General features: G+C 34.7%; 2 protein-coding genes across 2 annotated transcripts; one reads left to right on the plus strand and one right to left on the minus strand.

Moving 5' to 3' along the window:
- Positions 1–3,442: 3,442 nt before the first annotated feature.
- On the minus strand, positions 3,443–10,891 carry LOC110093282 (uncharacterized protein C57A7.06). Its single transcript, XM_020818122.2, has 5 exons — positions 10,563–10,891; positions 10,318–10,468; positions 9,773–10,218; positions 3,933–4,154; positions 3,443–3,823 (listed from the first exon to the last, which is right to left on the minus strand). The coding sequence occupies exons 1-5, from the start codon at positions 10,860–10,862 to the stop codon at positions 3,458–3,460; spliced, it is 1,485 nt and encodes a 494-aa protein (XP_020673781.1). The 5' UTR covers positions 10,863–10,891; the 3' UTR covers positions 3,443–3,457.
- Positions 10,892–18,834: 7,943 nt separating this feature from the next.
- Positions 18,835–20,169, plus strand: LOC110093193. Its single transcript, XM_020818007.2, has one exon. The coding sequence runs from the start codon at positions 18,835–18,837 to the stop codon at positions 20,167–20,169; it is 1,335 nt and encodes a 444-aa protein (XP_020673666.1).
- Positions 20,170–24,715: the final 4,546 nt, after the last annotated feature.

Consider the following 24,715-nt stretch of genomic DNA (forward strand, 5'->3'; position numbering starts at 1 on the left):
TGATGTGAATCAATGTAGGAATTGCATTTGGAAAATTAACATGAAAGTTATTCAAAGCGTTGTCAAAACAAATTTTATTACCAATAAAATGAAGGATTAATTTGTTCTAGGTAATTAACTTGTTTAGGCGAAGATTTGCTTTGAGATAACCAAACAATTCATAACAATCCCAAAATAAAAAGGTCTACTTAATTGCTCATAACAAAAATCCCACAATTAATAATGAAGAATTTCACCTTGAGTACCCTCTCTCTTTCGTTCACTCTTGGGCTTTAGCGGAGAAACAAGAACCACACGAAGAGGGAGAGCACCACTATGAAAAGGGAGACGAAAGACTTCGTTACCGGAGAGGTAGTCGCCGGAGGAGGTGGTGGTGGATGGCGTCCGATGATCGTCCAAGTGTAGTCACGAAACTGTCGGTCGAAGATGCTTGCGAGAATTGGGATGACTCGCTCCAAGTACTCTTCAATTGTGGCGTCGTCTTCAAATCCTACGTCAAAGCACGGAGATCGTAGGATATCAATGCTCCCGTCGGCGTGGAATATTAATCCCCACTCAAGTTCCGGATCCGCCGTTCAACATCGAGGAAGGGCGAGAAGAAGACACGGGAAGGAGGGTGGAACCGTGAGCTAGGAAAGACCAAGAGAAAATCCGAATTTGAACTTCAGATTTTCTTTGGTTGGAGGGAGAGATTAATTGTAATTGAAACCTCCCTAATTTTGGAATTCAAGAGGGGCAGTTATTAGGGGAGAATTAGAGGGAATTAGTGGGTGCTTATGTGGCAAATAGAGAGAGAATAAGAGAGATGGATGGCCGGCCAAGCAAGGGAGGGAGAGAAGGAGATTTGATTAATTAGTGGGGCCCATGGGATTAATTAAAACCTAATTTGAATTTCAGGTTTTAATCAAATAAAGGAATTCAAAATTTGAAATTAAAACTGATGAGATTTCATTTAATCTCTTCCTAAATATATGGCGTTAATTTAGGAAGGGATTAATGAGGGAATTAATACAAGGAATTTGAATTTTCCTTGGGCTGGGCGGCGGGATTTCCTGGACAGAGGAGGACGGGCTAAGGGGGGGCTACAACAAACACTACGCCTTCATAAGGGCGAAATCGTCACTAGTACATGAAGTAAAATATACATAAAATAAAATAACATAAAAGACATGACAACATCAAAAATATAAACTCCCGATCGTAGCCGTCGATCTACGATTCCTTCGCCGATAAACCTGCCTAAAATGTCTGTCGATGACCTCATCACAGAAAGATATATTTCTTTCCACTAGTAAGACAACAATCTATCATTCTGACTAAATACATTAACATTTTTTTTTTTAAATTAGGGACATAGCCCAATTCGTTGATTAATAGTTCGAATACATGAAGATAAACAAGACTGAAATAGTACTATCAAACAATGATAGTAAACAAATTAAACTTTAAAATTAAAAATGTGAGAAATATAACAAATTAAAAATTTAGAATAACATAAATACAAAATATATTAGACTAAGAATGCAAAAGGTGCATAAGTAATCAAACTAAAGGCCCCATTATAGAAAGACTACCCCAAGTTACCAAAAAATGCCGTCCATGAAAGCCAGGTTGTCGAGTGGCCATTATAGGGAATAAATCATTTATGTCATCATTCATCATAGTCCAACCAAAAAAAAAACAAAGCAAATCAAAACCAGTATTAACCAGTCCAATATAACCCTCTCAAAAATCAAGAATATACACCAATATGATCAAATTTGAAAATTGATATATACAAAGAAGAAGAATATGACCGCCGGCATCAGCAAAAATCAAGAAATACCAAACAAAAACACCACCATGACTCCTTATTTAAATAGAAGATCTCAACCCAACAAAAGCTGCACCAGCTGCTTATATTTCCATCCTTGGACAAAGCAGACAATCAGGGCCACATGTAACTTTATCATGGTGATACAAAATCGTAATAGGGGTGATTCAAGTTTCACATTCCAACATTCAAAAGAATATCCATTCCGCTAGCACAAAGAGCTTTCATTTGTATCCACAAAGTTAGAAGATGAACTTCAATAGTCACAGTTTTTCCTACAATTAGTAATTATACGTTGAAATGCAAAAATATGACAAATAAGTTAATATTCCAGTCTCCAATAATTGTTTGCTTTCCCTAAAAATAATAGAGTGGTTTCACCTAATAATTTGAATAGTTTTAACAAATAAAGAATATGCATGGCTTATGCAAAAAAGATAATAACTTAAATCAAAAGGGAAAAACTAAGAATTTTTTAAATATAGTTATTTCATTTAATACAGCTTCTTTATTAGTTTTTTATAGGATAATAAGCCATCAAAAAGTAATATTAAATATAATGATATAAGATTTAAAAAAAAAAACCATCAAAAAGTAATGTGTTTGGATGAGAAGACAATACAATTTTTCCACCATTTTTCTCAAAATTTGCTTTAGAAAAGTTGCTTTGGGACAACATAATAGAAAATATGAATGAGAAAAAAAAAATCGAAGCAAAAGTAGAAAAGCACAAGTCGCCGCAAATGAAGTCTACCTTAGTTTTAAAAATGATAACAAAGTATTGTGCAAGCTACTTAAAAATAAACATGCATGGAATTCAGATGCAAAACTCGATCAAATTACCACAAAATGTGAAAGAAAACTTCTAGATTTGTAACCTCAACTACCAGTAAGCCTTAAATAAAACCCAATTATCCAAGCTGAAAAAGAACCTAATAATACTATAATAGAATTAATTTTTTTCAAGAAAATTCAAATAGATGAAAGCAGGAAGAAGGATGAAACGTTTATAACTTGTGATAGAAGGAAATCGTTACTGAACAGATCAAGCTATCAGAGAAATTAAGAGGAACATATAGAATATTGAGTGGAGAAAATTTGCTTACGGTAAAACAAGCCAAAATAATATCAAACAATATGTGGAAGCAAAAAACAAGGAGAGAAAATCAATAAAACAAGCCAAAAAATATCTTGGATCTAGGAAAAGGCAGCAATATCAAGAGTTTGTCTGAACAATCAGAAGTAGCAAATGATGATTTGATCATTGTATCCAGATTTGGACAGTGATGCCAAGGAAAGTGGACCAACATCTCACCATCAATTACTATAGTAGGAAGACAAGAAATTGAGAACAAGGTAAAGAGGGAGACTCATGGTAGATTGCAAGATACAAGGGGTTGAGAAACATTAAGCAGCCCAATCTGGCCTTTTAGAGTGTCAGAAAACAATGACCACTGATGAGAAAATCATCTGACGCAATGAGGGATCAAAATCCAAAACATTGAACAAATGAGAAAAATCTATGGCATTTCAAGGAGAGAGTTACTAAATTTGGTAGAAAATATGATAGTGTGAACTAAAAGCAGTTAGACATAAGGCATCACATAAGTCATCAAAATTTTAGGATACATGCTCCCGGAAAGGTCAAGCTATGGGTTCATGGATTGAAATATAATCTTTAATGCTTACCATGAAAGGCAATGCAAAAACTCCAGTTTTAGGCATCTCATCCTCTTCTTCCATGACCTTAATTGTCTTATCTTTCGCTTTATTAAGGAGTTTGGAAACTCCACTATCTGAACCATGTGAAAGGTCATTTGAATCATCATCACTAGTTTCATCACTGCTGCTATTCTCATTCATAGAATTGATTTTCCTTGTTAGAAGAGCATGTTGTTGAAGTTGTTCAGCAATAGCAGTTCGAGTGCCATCATCTTGAGCTTTAAAACCTCGCGTCAAAATACGTTTTGCCCACTTTGAGCTGTTTTTGTGCTTCAGTGTCATTCGTTCCTGTATAATATTATAAATATCATGCAATAAACACCGATAAATATCCAAAGGATGGCAAGAATTAGGAGTAATATCATAAGCATGAAAAATATGTAAGAATGGCATTCACCTCAGCTCGTTTAAATTCCTGCTTAATAGCAAGCTCCTTGGCAACTTCAGGATCCATGTCTATTTCAGCTGAGGCTCTTTTCTGTCTCTCCTTCTTCAGTATACGATGATAGGTCTTTGACTTGATATTCTTAATGTGTTTAGCCTTCATTTCATGACGAAAAAGAAGGCTACGCATTTTAGCAAGACGACTCTGGTGATCCCTTACATCCTCAATTGAGACCTGCAATAGTGTTTAAATAGTTTAAAGAGAAAGTAATAATCTCAATAATCTCCATGGAATGTAATACCAACCAACAAGCCAAATGAAGAAAAAAAATGTCAACTTCAACGTCCATAAGAACAAAAATAAATATCAGCTACAAATGTATTTGCAGGGAATATTCATGAGACGGATCTTTGAAAAAGCAAATAACTGAAAGAAGAGAGACAGAAGAGTGAGTGCTATGGAAATGGAATTGCGACCAGAAAAGGAATAAGGTTTGGATCTTTCAATTTAAAAAAATAATAACAGCCAATATACAAAGGGATATGCTCTTCCAACTATAACTACAGGATTAAGAAATCAATCAACAAATCAGAATATCAAGTCATTAAAAATTTAAGTATAATAAATGCAACCATAACATATCAATAAGATTAAAAAAAAAAAACAGATAGACTAATAAATAATTTTAGTTACCAGTGGTATTAAATTTCAAAAATCTGCAGGAGCAACACATTGATGCTCAGGCATCTGAATTCAATTATCGTTCAAGTGTCACAGCAAAGTGAGTTAAGTAAGCATCATCAATTCCAAAATATTATTGAGACCCACTACCACTTTTAAATGCTGTAATACATCCGAATTTCTATAGCTCAATATATCTTTATTTGTATGTGTATACAATTAATAAGCCCATATGGCTATATTGGTTCCATGTATCAGCAAAGGATGTCAAGGTTTAAGGAAATGTATGATGATTTGAAAAGTTCCTTAAATGTTATAGCCTCCACGATAATGTAGTTTGATGGGATTTTATTCAAACTCTAAAACTTCCATCCATACTTGCAACCCTTGCCAAATAAAAAACATTCTCTACTTTCTATCTTCTCTTTTCTTCACTCTCCTTTTAGCTATTCCTCCAATATAACTAGTACAAGTCAAGAATTAAGGCACATCATCCCCACACCCATCCCCAATATCATTCCTGTTCATCTGTTGCACTTTTTGGTACACTAAGAAAATGACATACAAGCAACTGATTTTCAGTAGATAAAGATGGAACCATAGTCATCCAAATCAAGTTCTTGGATGGGATTGTGCTAAGGCGATATGTCACTGAACACTGCAAACTGATCTAGGCTCAGGTTTCAACAAAATTTCTAGAGAAGAACAAAATGGCTAACTTCATCTAACATAAATTTTCTAATAGTAAATTCACATAGATCATCTATCATTAGCCCAAGGAAATAGCTAGGTCCATTCTAATACAAATTTCACAAATATTCAAATTTTATAGTTAATAGCATTTCAAAGGTAGCATACTTTGTATCGTGTACTTGAAGGGTGAGAAAGCAGATGCCAATGATCCACAAGGTTTAACATATCCAACCATCCATGCCTAAGTGGATCACCATGTATTGTATAAAAATCCCATGGTTTAAAAGCAGTTTTTCCCAAATCCCAATAAGTAATTGCACAGATTCCACCACCTTAATGGAATAGCATTTAGGCTTCATTTGAGATGGCTTTCTGGTTGCTTTCTAAAACAACATTTTAGTACAAAAAATTTTAATTCAAGAAATTTTTAAGTAAAATATTGTTTTAGAAAGCATTAAAAAAGCTGTCCCAAATAAATCCTTAGTGTCACACATCACCAAACTTGAGGACTGCCCGGAGCAGCTTTCAAACAGCCAGGCAACTTGATTACATAAGGTGGATCTACGGGACCAGTATGGTAGCTACAACTGCTGCTAATCAATGAGGATAAAGTATGTCAACAAATCAACCAATTTTTGGACGATTGCTGGACAAACCAAAACTCAAATAATTGGTAAAATAATGATGCAATCAAAATTACAAAAAAAAAAAACTAGTGTCTTCCTTTAAAACAAAACAAACTTACAACCATATAACTTAAAATAGACACAAAAACTTAAATAAAATTAAATAAGATAAAACGACACCTTTAAACTTACAACCAACAATATACTAAATACATAAAGACACCTAAAGAAGCTTTCATCCATCGAGTAGAAAGATACAAATGAGGTGGTCACTTGTGGAGAAAAGAATTACATAAGAAGTCCAAGACGAAATCGAAGGGAGGAGAAGATAAATGGAACAAGCTCGCAAGCTTTCCCAAGAAAAAACCAGCAGGTTTAGATTCCAAAAATCACTTCATATCATCCCCTCTTTCTACTAAAAAAACCCTACATATATAGGTAAAAAGAGGAAGCCAAACAGCCCACAAAACTTCCAGCCGAACCAACCAAATAAGGGGAGCCGAAAGACCAACAGGCAACGCCTGGAACAACAGCAGAAGGGACCACACGGGGGACAAGAACGGGTAACCATGGGGAACAGCAACAGCCAGCCACGGGACAGGAGCCAGGCAGAGAAACAGAAAGGCCACAGAGAGGGGGGAGGGGGAATGAACTCGGAAAGGCATTTATGAGCTAATTTTAGAAGAAAAACACAGCAGCTTGCCAAAGAGGCAGCTAAATCTGAGACAACCAAGCCTAAACAAAGAACCAAATCATCCCAAAAGCAAGGCACATCAATTGCTCCTCCCCCCCGGCGCCTACATCAAGTAAAAAAGGGGTAAATAACTTTGACTTCCACAATGATTAGAAAAATCCACTTGCCTTCACCATAGGTTTAAAACCATGCAGCCCTCCCCAATAACCCTGCCTAGTAACCATATGAACGCATACAAATTTCCCAAATAACTGACGTTAGAGCAATTTTCCGAATCAACACTGTCAGATTTTCAGACTTTCTTGGAATTTTATGTTTTTTCGCTTTCATATCTCATTAAAGCATTTGACTATTGCAGAGCTCGTAGTTTTTGGCTGTTAGAAACAGATCTATATAAACAAATCAAGTGCACCCTTTTTTGCACTTCACCTATTTGCTCTTACACTTCATTGGCTTTCCTTATGTGTTTACCGAGATATATTGTACTAGGGAATTTGAATTTTCTCATTACAGAATCTCAGATTTGTAATTGCACTGTTTTACATGACTAAGGGTTAGTTTTGTCGGACTGTTGCTGATGTAAAATGGAATTTTAGAAACAGATGTTCAGAAAAAGGAGTTTAAAAAAATGTTGTTTCAAAAAAGGGTTGTTATTTAAGTAACATTCTTTTTAAGTGCTTACTAAAACCAGAAAGCATATATTAATTATTTGTTTAGGCGTACAGATTTAATGATTTTACAATAAAAGACTAAATTACTCTTCTCTGAAATTTAAGTTTTTTTTAATCTCTGAAATTTAAGTATATGTAATTATATTTTATTAGAATAAAATGCCCTAACATTAAACTTCATTTACGAAATGACTTTATTATATTACATATTTAAATTTTAATATTATATTAACATACGTATATACTGTGAGAGAATGTTTGAAAAGCATATGGATTTTGCAAGCTTTATAAAATTAAAGATGATACATACATCTATACTACTTTCAGTGCAAGAAAAAAAAACATAAAAGAAAATATTTTGATGCCATTTGCGAGATGAAATTCAAAAATTTGCAGTGATAGAGTATCGAATTTGTGGAGCACATTTCGGGATGCCATTCAGAGATCGTCTGTAGTGCAAGGTTAATTAAGACTTTTGTACAATGTAAAATGGAACAGTGATAGAAAAAAAAAACTTTGAAAACTGACAAGAAACTGGAGTTCTGATAAATTACTTTCATAAAAGTAGTACAGCCATACAACTTGAAAAAAAAACTTATGTTTTGAAAGCGGAGACGTTATAATTAAACCGAACCAAATGTACCCTAAGAAGCTTTGAAATGGCTTCATCACATACTAAAAGAGCGAGAAGAAAAGATTAACTACAGTTCCAAAATAAAAATTACTTGCATCCTAGCCTCATCTAACTCTCCCAAATTATCTTCATACTGAATAAAAACAGCAATCATTCATCTCACAATCCAACTCCTTTTCTTTGGCTGCCAACATATTAGGGAGAACACAATCACCAGGCACAAAAACTTGGACTTCATATACCTCATCAGACTAAAGCCCTATTCCACATCCTCAGCCTCATCACCAGATGCACCAAGAATAAGGTGACTTTTAGTCATTAAACTTTCATTATCAGCAGCCAATGATGGCTCATACTCATTTTCGATTTCTATCCACCAACTAACCTATATAACCCAGCTTACTCCACATGCACATCAATGTCGGTAGTGCGCTCCGATAATTCAAAGATGGCTATAGCATCGCCATCCCCTCCAACTTTTGGTCTACTACTATCACAATGTCAGCCCAAGTGGTAGGCAACTGCCACAATTTTGGTAGCGCAAAAACATTACAATGAAACTGAAAATAGAAATAGCATACTATATCCACATTGTTGAAGAGATATATCATTCTTTCATGGTGAACGTTGGAAACAAACAATCCCATGCCTGAGTATGGAAGAAAACAATAAAAAAGAATGCATCAAGAAATCACACAGTGATAACATAATTTTTCATGGAACAAAAAGCAAGCTTCAAAGCTCTAGTTTTTTAAGCACACCCATGCAAAAAAACCTAATTTTCAGCACTGTAATATGAACAAAGAAGCCCTATTATTTTCAAACTCAACCATAATTTTTCACCATCTAAGTAAAATCATGGTTGCCACCCAAAAGAAATGCTTCAAGCTTAGCCGAGCATCTTTCATTTCATATTTTGGTTTTATACATAGTTTCCTTTCTAAAATTTGTGAGTGTTGAAAGTTTAAAATTCCAGAGTTGCAGCTTAAGGGGGAGTGACAAGCGTTGCAGCTTATGGGGGAGTGACGAGTGGAATGAGGGAAGATAGCTTTTTTATGGTACATTGCTTACGTAGGGCATAATGTAATATAATTTGAAGGTTGGAAATAATAATGATCATAAACAAGCATTACTTAGTTTTGAAAACATTATCTGACAGGGAGATCAATAATTTCTAAATCAATGGGGAAGTATGTATGCTTCTATAATCCAAAAAGGATACTATCAAAATTTACTCCATAAAACATAGTTGAAGCAAAAAATTTAGAAACTTGAACCAACAGTTTTTTTGGCCCTAAACAACCTTCGAAAGGACTTGTTTCTAATTCTAACAATTATTTAAATATCAACTTAATATTTGATTCTATTATCCTAGTATGAATCAAAGCACAACAATTTAGTAGTGTTCATCGCAATATGGTAGCAAATATACTGTTATAGCTTCATCAAACCTCTTGTATCTAGGCTGATTCCAAGTCTTGACAAGCAAAAGAAATAACCGCAAACTTGCTTTAAAAAAATTTCAAGCTTGATAAAGTTATAAATGTAACTTCTGGTAAAATCTGATGCCCATATCTAAAAAAAAGTTAATATCACATGATTAAAAAATGCCAAGGCAAAAGATGTGCAGACATTACAACGAAGTTAACGGCAAACTTTGAACAGTGAAAATAATAAATAGATCAGGAATGCAAAAACTAGCAATGCAATAGTACCTAGGTTATTGAGAAGGAACTTCACTACAAATTCACAGCATGCATATGAACGTATAGGTTTCATTCCTATTCATCAAGCAGACTGCAGATATATAAACAAAAGATCATTTTAAATGAAATGAAAGGAGTTTACATCACCTTGTTGAGTTCTAAAAGTCTAGCACCATCCTTACTATGAGCTTCCATAACTACTGGGTCACCAATTAGTGCAGCCATTTTCCTCTCAAATTCTGTCCGTGGTTTATGCTCAGCAGCAATTGTTCCCACAGTATGCATGCCCAGGTCTATATCTTCACCCAAGTATAGAGTAGGAGCCTCTCTGTTCCTCTTAACAAGTGGCTCCCATTTGGTCATTTCCTTTTTTGATTGCACATATGTCACTTTCCTCTCCAACTTGTCTCTTTCCACTTTCGGGAGAGGAGCCTGAACAGCCATTGGCGTCTTTTCCAGCTGATGCAGTCTCTTCCTGAGCATGCTGTACCCAGCCTTCCCATGAAGAGGATCCAACAAATCGCTGATACTGATTTGTCCACCCCCAAAATCACCTTGCACACCGGACAAAGTCACATTCTTTTTTTTCTTATCTACAAGAAAGTCCAAAAGTCGCATTTACAACGGCAAAAATGTAGAAAACAGTGACAGCTTTTCTCTTCGGGTAACAGGAAGAAGTGAATAATCCATACCATTGAAGGCCTCGGCAGGTAATCCGGTGATTGATTGGAGCATTCTCACATGCTTTTCACTAGCATCCGCTACATTCCCTTCCCCGTCAGCCACACCGTCGTCTTCATCCGAAAGCTCATGTTCATCATCATCCGATGGTACATTCTCATCCTACAACCGCAATAAGACGAACATAAATATTGAAAACAAATAATGAAAAAAAAAAACAAAGTTCAGCAGAACGGAATCAACAGAGACATCAAACCTCAAAGTCGTCAGGAAGCTCGTACTCGTAGTTTTCAACTGGATCGAAGCGCCGATTCTTCTTCGTCTCCTCCTCCGGGAGTGCCTCCTCGTACTCGTAAAGGTCCTCAATCTCCTCCTCTACTTCCCCTTTGTCGGATGAACTAGGGATGGGCTTCTGAAGCCCAAATTCTCTCAGAAAGGAAGAAGGAAGGTGCGGACCAGACTTTCGCTTGCGTCCATCCTTCGCCACTTTCTTGCTCTTCTTATTCGTCTTACTCTTCGTGAACTTTAGGGTTTTCGAGGGAGCATATGCCTTCATTCTCTCGCGCTTCGCCGTCTTCTGCTTCTTCTCTGTAGTTTCCAACTAGCTTTTGCCTCGAGATTCGTGCCAGATCAAGCTAATTTTGTGATGCCGTATCAATAATAATAATAATAATAGTTTAATAATAAACACTAATAAACTAGAAGTTTATTATCTTAAGTTAATTGATGTTGTTTTTTATTTAATGTTCTAAATGTAAACTATTATTTAATTAGCGTATTAAATTATTGGAGGCGTGCAGGTTGTGAAAATATGTGTGGAGGTTGGTGCATATTTGTATGGTATAGGTCAATCCCGGAGGGTTTTATTTAGATGTTATTTTGTTGAAAGTGATTAGAATTTATCTATATTTTAAATAAACATAAAACAAATACAATCTAGTTGAAATACTAAAATAAATTTGATTATTATAAATAAATTCATAAAATTATATTTTTATGTTAGGGGATTTACATACATAATACATAGAATTATATTATTTTTGTATTTGACATGTAAACTTCACTATTTACTTATTAAGTTTTTATAAATATCATTAATATTTTATATAATGACAATTATTTTTAAACAGATTTTAGGTTGAAGTATGAATGATTTAAAAAAAATAATTCAAAATGACGTAATTGATTAATCATTCAATTTTTACAAAATATATGTTGGAGTTTCCTTAATTTTGACTCAACCCCTATTTGTTCATATCGTTAATTGTCGTACTTTTTGCACAAACTTGCCGGGGATGACAAGTCGGCGGATGCAGCAGATGCAACAACACTACCAACTGTTGGATGGCAGCCATCTTTGTCTCAATCATCTTATATAAATATGTAATAAGTGTAGAGAAAAGGATGAACAGTAAGAAGTGTATATAGGATTGTATACATGTATTTCTCTGTAATTCGGTATTCAAGTTTTAGCTTTAATGGCATCTCAGTTATCCCTTCAACAGCAACATTCAAATTGACCTATAAGTCTGAAGAATTTCCATGATAATGATACTATCATTTTAGTGTTTGATCTTATCATATTATTATTGCACTGGACGCATGGATGCGAAGATTATATCAAATCTTCAAATTTTTTTTTTTTTTACATTTCATCAATTACAAGGAGTTATAAATATAGTGCAGGGGCTTTGAAAGATGTTGTTCATTTTCAATATTATGAAGCTCAAACTTTAATACAGTAGCTCTTTGTAAAAATCATAAAGTGCCATGAGTTTTGAAAATTATAAAATGAACTAGTGCTTCCATGCTAGAACAACAACGCTTAGGTACTGGGCTAAATTCTGCACTTAAAAATATCTTTTTTTTTTCACTTTTCACTCATTTGTGAAAGTAGCTAACCTAGAGAGAATGATAATAATTTTAGAGAGAGAAAGGAAGATTTGAGCCTCTTCGGCTTGCTATTTGTTGTCAGCCCAGTTCTAAATATTATCCTGAACGTGGTAGGTCACACAACGCTTATCTTAGTTTTCAAAAATATAGAATTTTCCCATATTCTTTGATTAAAATTATATTTCTCTTACCAAAAAATGAGGAAAACTTTGCAATGGTAAAAAATTTAGCTCGTAACATTCTGCATGCTATAAAGATATTAGTTCTGAACATTTAAATATTTTTTTTAGAAATTTTGCATAATAATATGCATTATGTATTGCATATATATATGCATTATGCATAGAGCATGATAACTTTTCCATCCATACACATCATAATAGTATTAGTGTCACTCCTACTTTGTTTAATGTATCATTAAAGTAAGAATTTCAATTTTCTTTTATTGATATCACGAGCTTAGATAACTTATGTGTTGCTCATTAAAGACTCAATGATAATAAATCATTTTTGCCATTATATAATAATTTCTATAAATTTTCATTCAGGATAATCAAGTAATAACAATCATGATGATGATGATCAATTTCATGAAATTTTCGTAGGCTTTGTTGGGACAACTTTCTTAAAGCTTTCTAAAATAGTTTTTTAGTTAAAAATTTTCTTGAATTAGAAATTTTTGAACTTGAAAGCTATTTTAGAAAGCGATGAAAAGCTGTCCCAACGAATCCTTAGATATTTGAATACTTAGAGATAAGCTCGGGAAGCAAAATTCATGAAGACTCAAAGTGCAAAGTGAATGCCCAATATTATATAGTTTAGTGTATGATTTAGGTAAAAGGAGAGAAAGCACTAGTAAAAGTTATTGAGTTTTTAACAATTTATTGACCTTAATTTTCTATATATGCCTGTTTTTTTTTTTTTTTCAAATAAATATTCTTGCATGATTCAAACCTAATAGAACAGACTATTTATAATTACATTAACAACAATAGAAACTTCAACATCAATTGCACATGTTTACAAATCAGGACATAAACTATTTATATTCAAATAGGAACAATAGCTATTTACAAATTATTTATACTTGTGATAACAGGAACTAGGCACAATTACATTCAAAAAGAAAATGCTCTAAAGATAAATATTGTTTAGTTAAAACAAAGGCCAAACCTTCTTAAACTTATGTGGAACCTCTTTCAAATTGAAATCAACAATAGGCAAAAGAGAATTGAACAAAGATTGCACTAGGTTTGACTTAATTCAAATTATGTTTGAGCAAATTTGAAAAAGTTTGAATCGGGTTCGAATCATGTATGAATCAGGTTCAAATCAAGTTTGAACAAGATTCAAATCTTTTTCCAATCTTGATCAACCTTTTCTTAACATGTTACTTCGACCCTCTGTGTGGTTTTACATTCATGCTACTATTAAAATGACCTCAATTTTAACATCTTTTTTCTTTTACATAACCAATATATATGATATGTTTGCTTTAGCTACATCATCATGATCTTCTTACGTCTTGTACAAAGAGATCTCCTAGCGGAAGAACGAATAATCAACAACAGCTATAAGAGGAAATGAAAGGATGTATATATGAGAGAGCTAGGAATAAATAGCTTTATTATGACTTTAAGCGAGGTATAGTTCAACAGAAATATATTTCTTTTAATTTGTATTTTCATCCAAAAATAACTTTAGGGGATATTTCATCAAATAAATATATAAGAGGAAAAGTAGATCAATTAGATTTATTAAGAGGGACAAAAAGTCAACTATGGTTGACTAGGGAATTATCAAATAAAAATTACATTTGAGCATATTTTCAAATTAAATTCAACCACCTAATAATTGTAATGGAATAAAAAATAACACAAAACTATGAAGTTAAACATATTCATATTTTCTCTAATTCCTTCAATATCATACATACACATAGACTAAGGTTTCGTTTGAGACAACTTTAATTCTTGTTACTTCAATATTTATACATATCAGTCTAAAATTTTTAATTTTTTACTAAAAAACTGTTTTAAGAAGTAATAAAAAAACAATCCCAAAATAGAATTTGAGTACAAAAATTAGAAGCAATAAAGAGTCGGCCCAAACGAAGCAAAAATAAGCACATAATCTAAAAAATATTTCTAAAACATGTTAAATTCTTCAAATGTGAAGCTGTCCAAAATTGCAACATTTTTTTGTGAAGCATGTATTTTTATGTATAAATATTCACCATTTATTTTACTAATAAAAAAATAAAAAAAAGAGAAAATTTTTTTGATATTGCAGATATAGCTGTACAGCTATTTTCCTACTTATTTTCTTGCAAAACTAAAAGAAATGAAAATTATGATAAGCCCATTTTTTGAGAAGAAAAACAATAAAAGAATTTTTTGGGCTTGGTTCTTACGAGTTAAGGGCCTGGAGTTTTGGATAAGGAACGAAAGGTACATGATGGAGGCCTCCTGTCTGTAACAAATAATGAAGGATTCCCAGGATAGGCTAATGTCCGAAGTTTCTTCGAGAACAATTAAGAAACACTTGCAAGTATTTATGTTAGGCTTTTATTTTCCTGACTTATCATACAAATTAAGAATCAATGATAATACCCCTTAAGAAAAAAAAAATTCATGATATTCTGATGTAAAACATATATTACAAGAGATTCTAAAGCCGTTCGATTTTCTTAAGGGTTAGTGAAATTCAGGATATCATATATACTACTAATCTCAGCATAAGTCGAACAGATTCACTCTGACATGTTTGGCATCAGGAAATTCTCACAAATTTTTTTCTTAAGTCCATAGCTTACATGTTAAGACTTGTGATGAGTGCATGTCCCGTTTAAGAGCGAGGTAAAAATATAATAGATAAGCTTATTTTTGCGACTTTTTTTAAGATAAAAATCTTATCACAAACATTTTGTTAGCTAGATACAAATTAATAACCCACGTTGAGAGCAATGAAAATTCTTTGCCACAATAACTACATCTCAAATCCAATTAAGTTTTATGCCTTGAAAATCAAGGACTGTGGTGCATGAGCCAAGGCCCTCGGTGAGTAGACACATTTTTTAGCATGATGATAAGCCTTGTATATAAGAGAGAAAAAATAGTTATATTTGTGAAGTACATATAACATAAGATATATCACCCAAGATTTATTTTGAAAATATTAAGAGCCATAGCCCAATACATTATAAATACAATTTTTGTTACACTTTTGATATGCAAATATGTTCTGAAGTTTGTTAGTGTGCTTGTTTTTTATGTTTGTAATATGATAGAATTGATCAGCTAGTGTAGATAGAGTAAATGCATGCTCATAGAAAGTATGATAGAAGATATTATTACAAAACTTTAGTTCCCAAAAAATATTAAACTCATGTGTGATTAAATTGACCAGCTAACTCGAGTAATGATGTTCAAAAAATAAATGATATTGGTTCTCCTTCTTAATTCAAAGAGAAGGCAAAGATAATTATAAATATATATATATATTATGATAAAACATGCAACTATTTTAAATCATTAATGAAAGTCCTCTATGAAAAATAGACTATCTAAGAGAGTATTTATTATTCCAAACAAGACTAGTTCAGTTAAGAGTTAGAAGATCACAAAACAAAGTATTTTTTAATAAGAGGAAAGGAGGAATCCATTAATTAGTGTCATCCCGTATCAAAAACATCATTGTTGGAGTGATAAATATAGTAGAGTTTCAAAGGGAAAATATCTATTGTAGTGAACATTAGTGTTATTACAAAAGGCCTTGAAATAATTAATAGTCATATAGCAATATCAAAGAGGGTTGGAAAGAATACCATCGGATCATATCACAATCTCTTTTATCATGTTATGATTCCTTTGACATTTGATACTTTAATAAAGAAAACTCTGATAATCATCCTCTTTAATTAGCCAATTGATATAGATAATTCTCTGATTAGCCTACTTATTTTCTTAATTTAAAGTTTTTAAGAGATCTTAGTGAGTGTTTCTAGAAAAAAAGTAATAAGAGAGACATCAAGAGGACTACTTATACCTAATACTTGCTTTTCATTTTGTCAATTCACCTCTTTTTCATCCTTTTTTTTTTCCTCTTGTTTATTGATCTTTATTTTCTTACTTTTAAAAAGCTATAACTAGGTAGCATTAAAGATTTTAAAGGGCTTTTTAGCCTCTAGTACTAGAGAAAGAACAAATTTATGTTTGCTTTCAAGCCTCTACTCTTCAAGAAAAATATGGACAAAGAGGGGCCCTTCATCTCATGTAGAAGGATTTGAAGCACCTGATAAGAGGGGCCTCACTCAAAATTTGTGCATTTTGTGTTCAGTTCTACTAAATAACACAAGAACAATAGAAATAAACTATTTCTAAGTGCGCACCAATGAAATTAAGCTAAAGCAAACAAATATAAGTGATTGTGCAGGATTCAATATGGTTTTTTGAGTGGAATTGAGAAAAGATGGAGCTCATATTACGAGTTATTAACTTAACAATATACATTAAGTGATTAAGGTTTTGTTTGTGATAACTTACTTATTATTTTCTAAAGCAGCTTTTGAGTTTAAAAAAATTATTGTTTATTTTTTTTTTACTAGAAAGCGGCTTTAAAAAGCAGTAAAAAACCTAAATATCATCCACATGTGTCATTGCCACAAACACATTTTGTTCTTAGGCTATGAAAAAAGTCACATACTCGTGATTTTTTTTCCAGTTATTTTGGAATTTAATTAGAAAAAAATATTAGTGGATTATTTTGAATTATTTTAGAGATTTTCCTTAATCATTTGACTAGGATATGTTTAAGAGACGAGATATTATGATTTCATTAAAAATTAAATTCATATAATTAATTATAACTCCAAGTGTAGATAGAGAGCATTTTGATCAAAGCAATTAATTAATTGTGCCTCAAGTTATTAATTGTCATTGACACATTAATGAGTTTATCATAAAATATTAAAAAAGACTAAACCAAAAAATAAAAACTACATATACTCGATTTTGTTGTTGCAAAATCTAAGTATTTTCATCATATAAAATAAGAACCTCAACTACCTTTATTATTATTATTTTTTCTCACTACATCACACTGTATTTAGCTGTCCCAGTCTTTCCTAAATACTAGCACAACAAGGTGTACTCATTAACAAAATTCCCTCATACGGCTTGCCATGATATCATGAGCCCCAAAAGTCATGGAGCAGCAGTCTCTTTCTCTTTTTTACTCCTTACCTCTTGCCTTTTAAGAAGCACACACAAAGCCTGTAAAGGTACGGAGATCTAAGCAGCTTTAAGTGTTCTCCATACATCAGAAAAATATCCACTCCAAGATCTACTGGTCAGCAGAAATCATCAATACAAACAGTACAGTTTTTGGTCCCAGCATGACCTCTCCACTATCTTCCCATAGCCAAATAAGGCCCCCCATACTATGACAAATTATACGTGCCGAGTCCGGACGTCATCTAAAGATTAATAAAAACGCACCACGTCACTTCAAAGGTTTATCGCACTTGAAACCAAGCAATATAGATAGCCAATACCACTCGATATCGCTTGGTACCAAATGGTTCTCCCATTCGATATTCGCACATAATAACCTCTCCCATACTATACATTATGCTTATGAGCCAAGACAACTAAAAGACATGAATGCATAGACCAACTTCTGTAAAGGGCGCAATTATAAGCGCACACATCATCTGCTGAATCTTATACGCATCTATCTCATGAAAACCCTATTTATGGCTTGCCATGCATGGTACTTGTAGGCCCTGACAGCAAAGCTTTTGACATTCACGACATCTATAATCCAAAGGTTTTTACTGTGTTCAGCTGCTTTTTTAGCAAGAATATATGTGTATTGTGTAACAGTACAGGAGATTGATGAACTGATAGTGTTATAAATGAATATATTTGTGAGAAAATTCTCTGAATGAGAGAGAGAGCTCGGAGTGGCTTAATCAAGTAGTGTAGTATTACTTATTACTAATGCAATTATGGAATTAGAAACTGGGTCATAATCACAGTGTAATTAGGATTAATTTGCAAATGTTAAGTGAGTGCCGGTGTTGCAGTGCTAAGGAAAAGAAACAGATAATTTTAGAAGGATTAGAATCGTAAAAAGACTTAGGGATTTCTAAGAATACTCAAAATTGAATTTAGTTATTCAATTTATATTAAAATTTTAATATAATCTAATATAAATTTATAATTATAATAGTTAAAGTTTTTAATTTTGAATATATTATAGGTATTTTGTGATATAAAGAATTAATTTGTTGCATAAGAATAAGAGGAATTAAATTATGACTATTGTTGTGAGCTACAATAGTATTCTGACTACATAAAATATTCTAATTTTAACATAAATTTTATTTTATTTTATGAACCTCTCATTCTTCCGATTCGTTGTCCGATCCGATTTTCACAACCTTGGTTTCATGTGCTCACCTTAAAAAAAAATTCTTCAATTACCCAAAAAAAAGTTATAATTGAAGAAACATATCAAAACGAAAGGGTGGAGAGTGCGATAGCCGCATGCTCTGCTAGGGTTTCGCCTTCCCCACCGCCTTGGTTTTCTTCCTCCCCTCTTGGGAGGGTTCCTCCCCCACCACCTCTTTGATGGCCTCTCCATCTCTCGACTTCCCCCCTCTTCCCTCTGCTTCAGTTCTTGGCAATCCCCCTACTGTCCTTTCTTATGCCGACAACGTCTCAGCCCCAGCTTCCAAGCCAAATGTTTTCCTGGTTTCCTTCTTCTCCCCGGGCCAAAAGAAGCTCTCTTTCAACTCCAACGATCTTTCTGAAGGAAAGACTATCTGGAACAATGCTCTCATCGGTTACTCTCTCGGTCCTCGCCCGTACTATGAGCGCCTCCTCAAAGCCATGCAGAGACTCTGGCCTCTTAAGGGATTTATGTCCTTGCTTTCTCTGGCGGATGGCTTTTTTCTTTTGAAGTTCTCTACGTCTGATGACCTAGAATCCATTTTATCGGGCGGACCATGGTTTCTCCTTGGAAAGCCTTTCATCCTTCAGCGTTGGTCCCCAAAATTCAAGCCAAAAAGAGACGAGGCAGCACCGATTCCCCTGTGGATTAAAATTGTGGACTTCCTGTTAGCTCTTTGGATGCCTACAGGCATCTCCCGTATTGCCAGCTACATTAGGATACCGATCTCGGTTAACGCTCTTACTGCTAATCGTACCAGGTTAACGTTTGCTCGGGTATGTGTCCTCATCACTAAAAATTCAATTTTGCATGAGGAAATTCCTTTAGAGATTGATGGTGAAGACATGGTTCTTACTGTTATTTATGATTGGAAACCCGACACTTGTGAGGGTTGTGGCTCGTTGATTCACCCTTACTCTCTTTGCCCCAAAAATCCTAATCCACAACCCATCCTACCTCCTCAACCACCAAAAAACAGAGGTCGTAGCAAATCCAGGTTGCGATCTTCTCATCCCCGTAGATCCCCGTCCAAACAACCCGCTTCAAAACCTGTTGCTGTTGGTGGTCCATCAATCTCTAGTTTTACCTCCTCTGCTCCCCACCAGCCCCCAGATTCTCAGTTGGCTCTTCCTCCTGTTAATCCCCCTTCCACTGACCTGTCTCAGCCCCCATACAAAGTTCCTCCTCTACCTAACCTGAATTCCCCCACAGAAGATTCCTCTTCTTCTGATCAACCTATCTCTCTTGCAGTTCTCCAAATCCCAAAAATTCCCTTAGTCAATAAATTTGCTTCTCTGCAAACTGATGATTGTGAACCATCAAAAGCTACGGACAGTTTTTCGGAGAATGATTCCTCCTCGATCTCCAAAACTGTTGATGAACCAACTGATTGCTTTGATTCAGCTTCTATGCCGCCGAAACAGATAGCTAATATTGTCAAAGGAAAATCTCCTCCTAAGCCCAAACCTCCTAAAGGAAAATCGGCCAAGAAGGCCAAACCCTCTAAATCTTAATGTCCTTGCCCAACTTTGCTAGTTGGAACGTTAGGGGTTTTAATAACCCGGACAAGGTTCGTGTTTGTAAGTCCTTGATCAATTCTCATGATCTCAAGTTACTATGTATTCTGGAAGCAAAAATCTCTCAGTTTTCTGTTGAGGATCCTTGGTTTTTGAATTTGCACATGCTTTTTGAGAACGAAGGAAGTACCAATAATTTCAGGGAATCTCACCCTGGCAGAATCTAGCTTAAATGGGACTCTTCTGTCTTAAACTTCACTGCCATTCACACAACCCCTCAACTGATTCATGGGGTCCTTTCTGCGGGATCTTTTCCCCCTATATTTCTTTCTGTGGTTTATGCCTATAACAGTTTGGAGGATCGTAGGAGCTTATGGAATCTTTTGATTGATTCTACCCCACCAAGGGTTCAACCTTGGGTCATTTTGGGTGACTTCAACTGTTGTAGATTCGATACTGAAAAAGCAGGAGGTGCTGGCCTTACTGAGAGCAGGTTGGGGGAGCTGAACAACTTAGTTTTTAAATGTGGAGTGCAAGATTTATCTTCTACTGGTCTTTTTTATACTTGGTGCAATCAAAGGGTTGACAACCCAATCCACATTAAGCTTGATAGAGTCCTTGTTAACTCTGCCTTATTGGACTATCTTCCGATGGCTTATTATAAAGTGGATTCTCCTCTTAGTTCGGATCACTCTCCCTTAATCTTTATTCCAACACATTCTAAACCTATTTCTTCTAGGTTTATGTTTAAAAGCTACTGGACTTATATGGAAATTCTGGGATGAGGTTTTCTCTGCTTTTTCGGTTAGGACTGCTAGAAGTCCTCTTTCCTCTTTCTCTCATAGCCTGCACTGCCTCAGGAGATCTCTTAAAAATAGGAATTGGGCCTCCTCCAATTATTTATCTAGCACTATTTTGGATCTTAAAGCTAAGCAAAACTCTTGCTTGCTTGAGCTTCAAAATCAGCCTTTAAATTTGGATCTCAACAACAGCTTGAAATGCATCAATGACAATCTTGCTTCCTTGCAATCTCATTGGTCCTCTTGGATCTCTCAAAGAGCTAAATTGCTAAGCTCAGGAACAGAAACAATAAGAATTTTATCAGAGAAATTACCACCAATGAGGGTCATTTTACAAATCAGGCAGACATTTCCAAGGCTACTGTTAATCACTTCAAAAATCTCTACAACCCCTCCACTGACACCATGATCTCACCTCTTCAAACCCAGCCTAGTAAGATGGTTCCTGCTCACTTGCATTCTATGTTGGAGGCCAAGGTTTCTTTTGAGGAGGTTAGAAAGGATATTTTTGATGGCAATGAGTCCTCTGCCCCTGGACCCGACGGCTTTTCCTTTGCTTTTTACAGAAAGTCTTGGCACATAATTCGCCCTCAAGTTTTTAATGCTGTTAGCAATTATTTTGATACTGGGTCCTTCCCTAAAGGGATGAAAGCCACTGCTATCACTTTGATTCCTAAATGCTCTCATGCCTCTCACATCAATGATTATAGGCCCATATCTCTATGTAATGTGTTTTATAAAATCGTGGCTAAAATTATTGCTAACAGACTCAAAATTGTTCTTCCCTTAATTATTCATGATAGCCAATCAGGTTTTATTGCTAAGAGATGTTCCACGGATTATATTATCCTTGCTTCTGAATTCTTAGAGATTTCAAGGGTTCTCAAAAGAAATTTTGTGCTAAACTGGATATAAAAAAGGCATTCGACTCTGTCTCTAGAGATTTTTTGATTGCTAGACTTATTCAGAAGGGGTTTCCTGAGCTCTTTGTTTCTTGGATAAAAGGTTGCATATCGGAGGTTCATTTCTCTGTTTGTTTGAATGGCTCTCTTGAGGGGTTTTTCAACTCCTCCTCGGGCCTCATACAAGGTTGTCCTCTCTCTCCCCTTTTATTCTATATTGTGATGGTCTGTCTTTCCAATATTCTCTGCAACAATTCCACTGTCTCCTGCTTTAAAGGTATTAGCTGTAGAGATAACTACATTAATCACCTCATGTATGCGGATGACCTCCTTGTTTTTGGTGTTGCTTCAAGGGATAATATTGCTGCTGCTCTTAATAGATGCTTAAATCTATTTGGGTCTATGTCTGGACTCCACATCAATGCATCCAAAAGCTATATTGTTTTCTCTAGCAATGTTCCTGAGATGAATCAGATTTGTGATTTGTTGGGGATTCATCAAGTCAAAGACTCCTTCATATACTTGGGGCTTCCCATTTCCCCAAAAAGGCTCAATATTTCTCACTTCCAACCACTTCTGAGCAGGGTCTCTGCTCTACTTGATGGTTGGAAAATTAAGTTTCTTTCTTTTGCAGGTAGGGTTCAGTTTATCAAATTTACAATCTCCAACACTATCGCATATTGGATTAGGGGTTCTATCATACCCAAATCTTGCTGTGCCACTATCAACAAACTTTGTTCCAGATTTCTCTTCCATAGCAATGTGAATGATAAGAAATTACATCTCATTGCTTGGTCTAAAGTCACTATACCTAAATGTTTCGGTGGTCTTGGTATTCAATCGGTGGAAGCTCTTTACCATGGGGTGTTTTGTTCTATCATTGGCAGGTTTTTCAATTCCAAAAACCTTTTGAGTGATTGGTATAAATCTCTTTATACTTCTCCTTGGAAACCTCCTTCACCTAATGCTTCTAAATTATGGAAAAAAATTCATGATACGACATTAAAAATCAAAGATAATATTACTTTCTCTGTGGCTAATGATTGCACCTTTTCCATGCTCTGGGACCCTTGGCTCAAGGGTAACCAGATCTTGCCAGTTTCTAACACTGCTGTGTTTGCTGATAAAATGGTGAAAGACTTCATATGTTGTGGTAACTGGTCTCTTCCTAACTCGATTCCTGCTGCCATTTCTGATGCTATTCTGGATTGTAATATCTTGGAGAAAAGTGAGGTTCTTTGGAATGGGTCTCATAAATGGGGTTTTAAGGCTTTTCTTGAGCAATTCTATTCCCATTTAATTAAGGTTGAGTGGTATACTTCTATCTGGCATAGGAAGTATGTGCTTAAATATGCTTGTTTTGCGTGGATGACAATTATTGGCAAACTTAAAATGGCGGATAATTTACATTCTAGAGGAATTCAGGTTCCCCTAGCTTGCTCCCTCTGTCACGGCTTTCAGGAAAATCACAGTCATTTGTTCTTTAGCTACGATTTTTCTTTTAATATTCTTACTAGGTTAATGCCGGATTTCAATTGCTTCCTTTTGAGACCAACTATTTCCCAGATTTTTGAATATATTGAGCATTCGATGATTTATAACAGCCAGGAAAAAGCTTTTTGTTGCCTTACTGTTAGCTGTACCATCTATCATATTTGGAGAGAGAGAAATAACCGCCGTTTCTCTAATTTAAAAGCTAATTCTGTCAAAATCTTATGTATTATCTCTTCTGCTATTCGCCTTAAAATTTCTAAATGGCAAGATAAAGAATCGCTGCTGAGAAGGTTTCCTGGTATCTAGGCATTACCCAGCTGCTGGGTTTCGGTGATTTTGCTGGTTATATTTCAAGTACTGGTGTTATTAGCTTACTCTCTTTTTAATTTGTTCTTATTTTGGACCCGCTGGAATTACTTGATGGTGGACTTAATTCATGCTTTCTGCTGCTGTATTTGGATCTATGGGGTTTTGGGAGTTCCGGTGGATCCAGCTCTTTCTTCCAATTTTGTTTCAGACCTGGGAAGAACCTTTTGGGACTGTGGTTGCTTATCATTTTCAGCCAAGTCCAGTTCGTTTTTTGAAGAACTTGATGCTCTTTTCATGGGTTTACTGAAATGGCAATTTTGTTTCCGAGGGCTATTGCTGCTGGGTACATTTCTACAATCGGACAATGATGTGCAGGGCCAGATCCTTCTGTTGCCCTGGACGGCCAGTGTGGCAACCGGGCACGTAATTTCATCGCTGGTTCACGGCTCTGTGATGGCCTTCTGCTTCATCTTAGGCAACCGGAGCTCTTGCTTGTCGCTGTGGGATTTTAACTGATAGTTTTGATGTTTGGTTCAGGTCCTTTTAATTTACTGAGTCTTTTGATTGTAATGTCCCCTTAGCTGTAGCCTTCCTTTTTGTTTTTGGCCATTTCTTCTTGTAGCTGTTTTTCTTTCTTCTTACATGATACATGTATTTGTAATTGTATTGAATTTTCTTCTTAATACATGGGCTTAATTTTGCCCCGGGTTTACCCAAAAAAAGAAGAAACATATCAATTTTTCATTATTACAAGTAGTAATATATTCATAAGAAAAAAAATACCTTTACAAATTACACGAAATACTTTATTGGACCCACATTATAAAAAAGTAGCAATGCAGACTTTATGAATAAATGGTTTAAGAAAGTCAGCACTAGTGATCTAAGATTTCTGCTACTATTCAAGTACATCATGTCGTGAACTAAATTAAAATTTAAAGTTGCTTTGTAACTTTTATTTTTGGTCACAATCAACATCACAACTACAAGACCTGTGTGGAGAAAAAGTTGCCCAGAATGATTGATGTAGCAAGCTTT

Source organism: Dendrobium catenatum, unplaced genomic scaffold (genome assembly GCF_001605985.2).
Source record: "Dendrobium catenatum unplaced genomic scaffold, ASM160598v2 fragScaff_scaffold_712, whole genome shotgun sequence".
NCBI classification, from domain to species: domain Eukaryota; kingdom Viridiplantae; phylum Streptophyta; class Magnoliopsida; order Asparagales; family Orchidaceae; genus Dendrobium; species Dendrobium catenatum.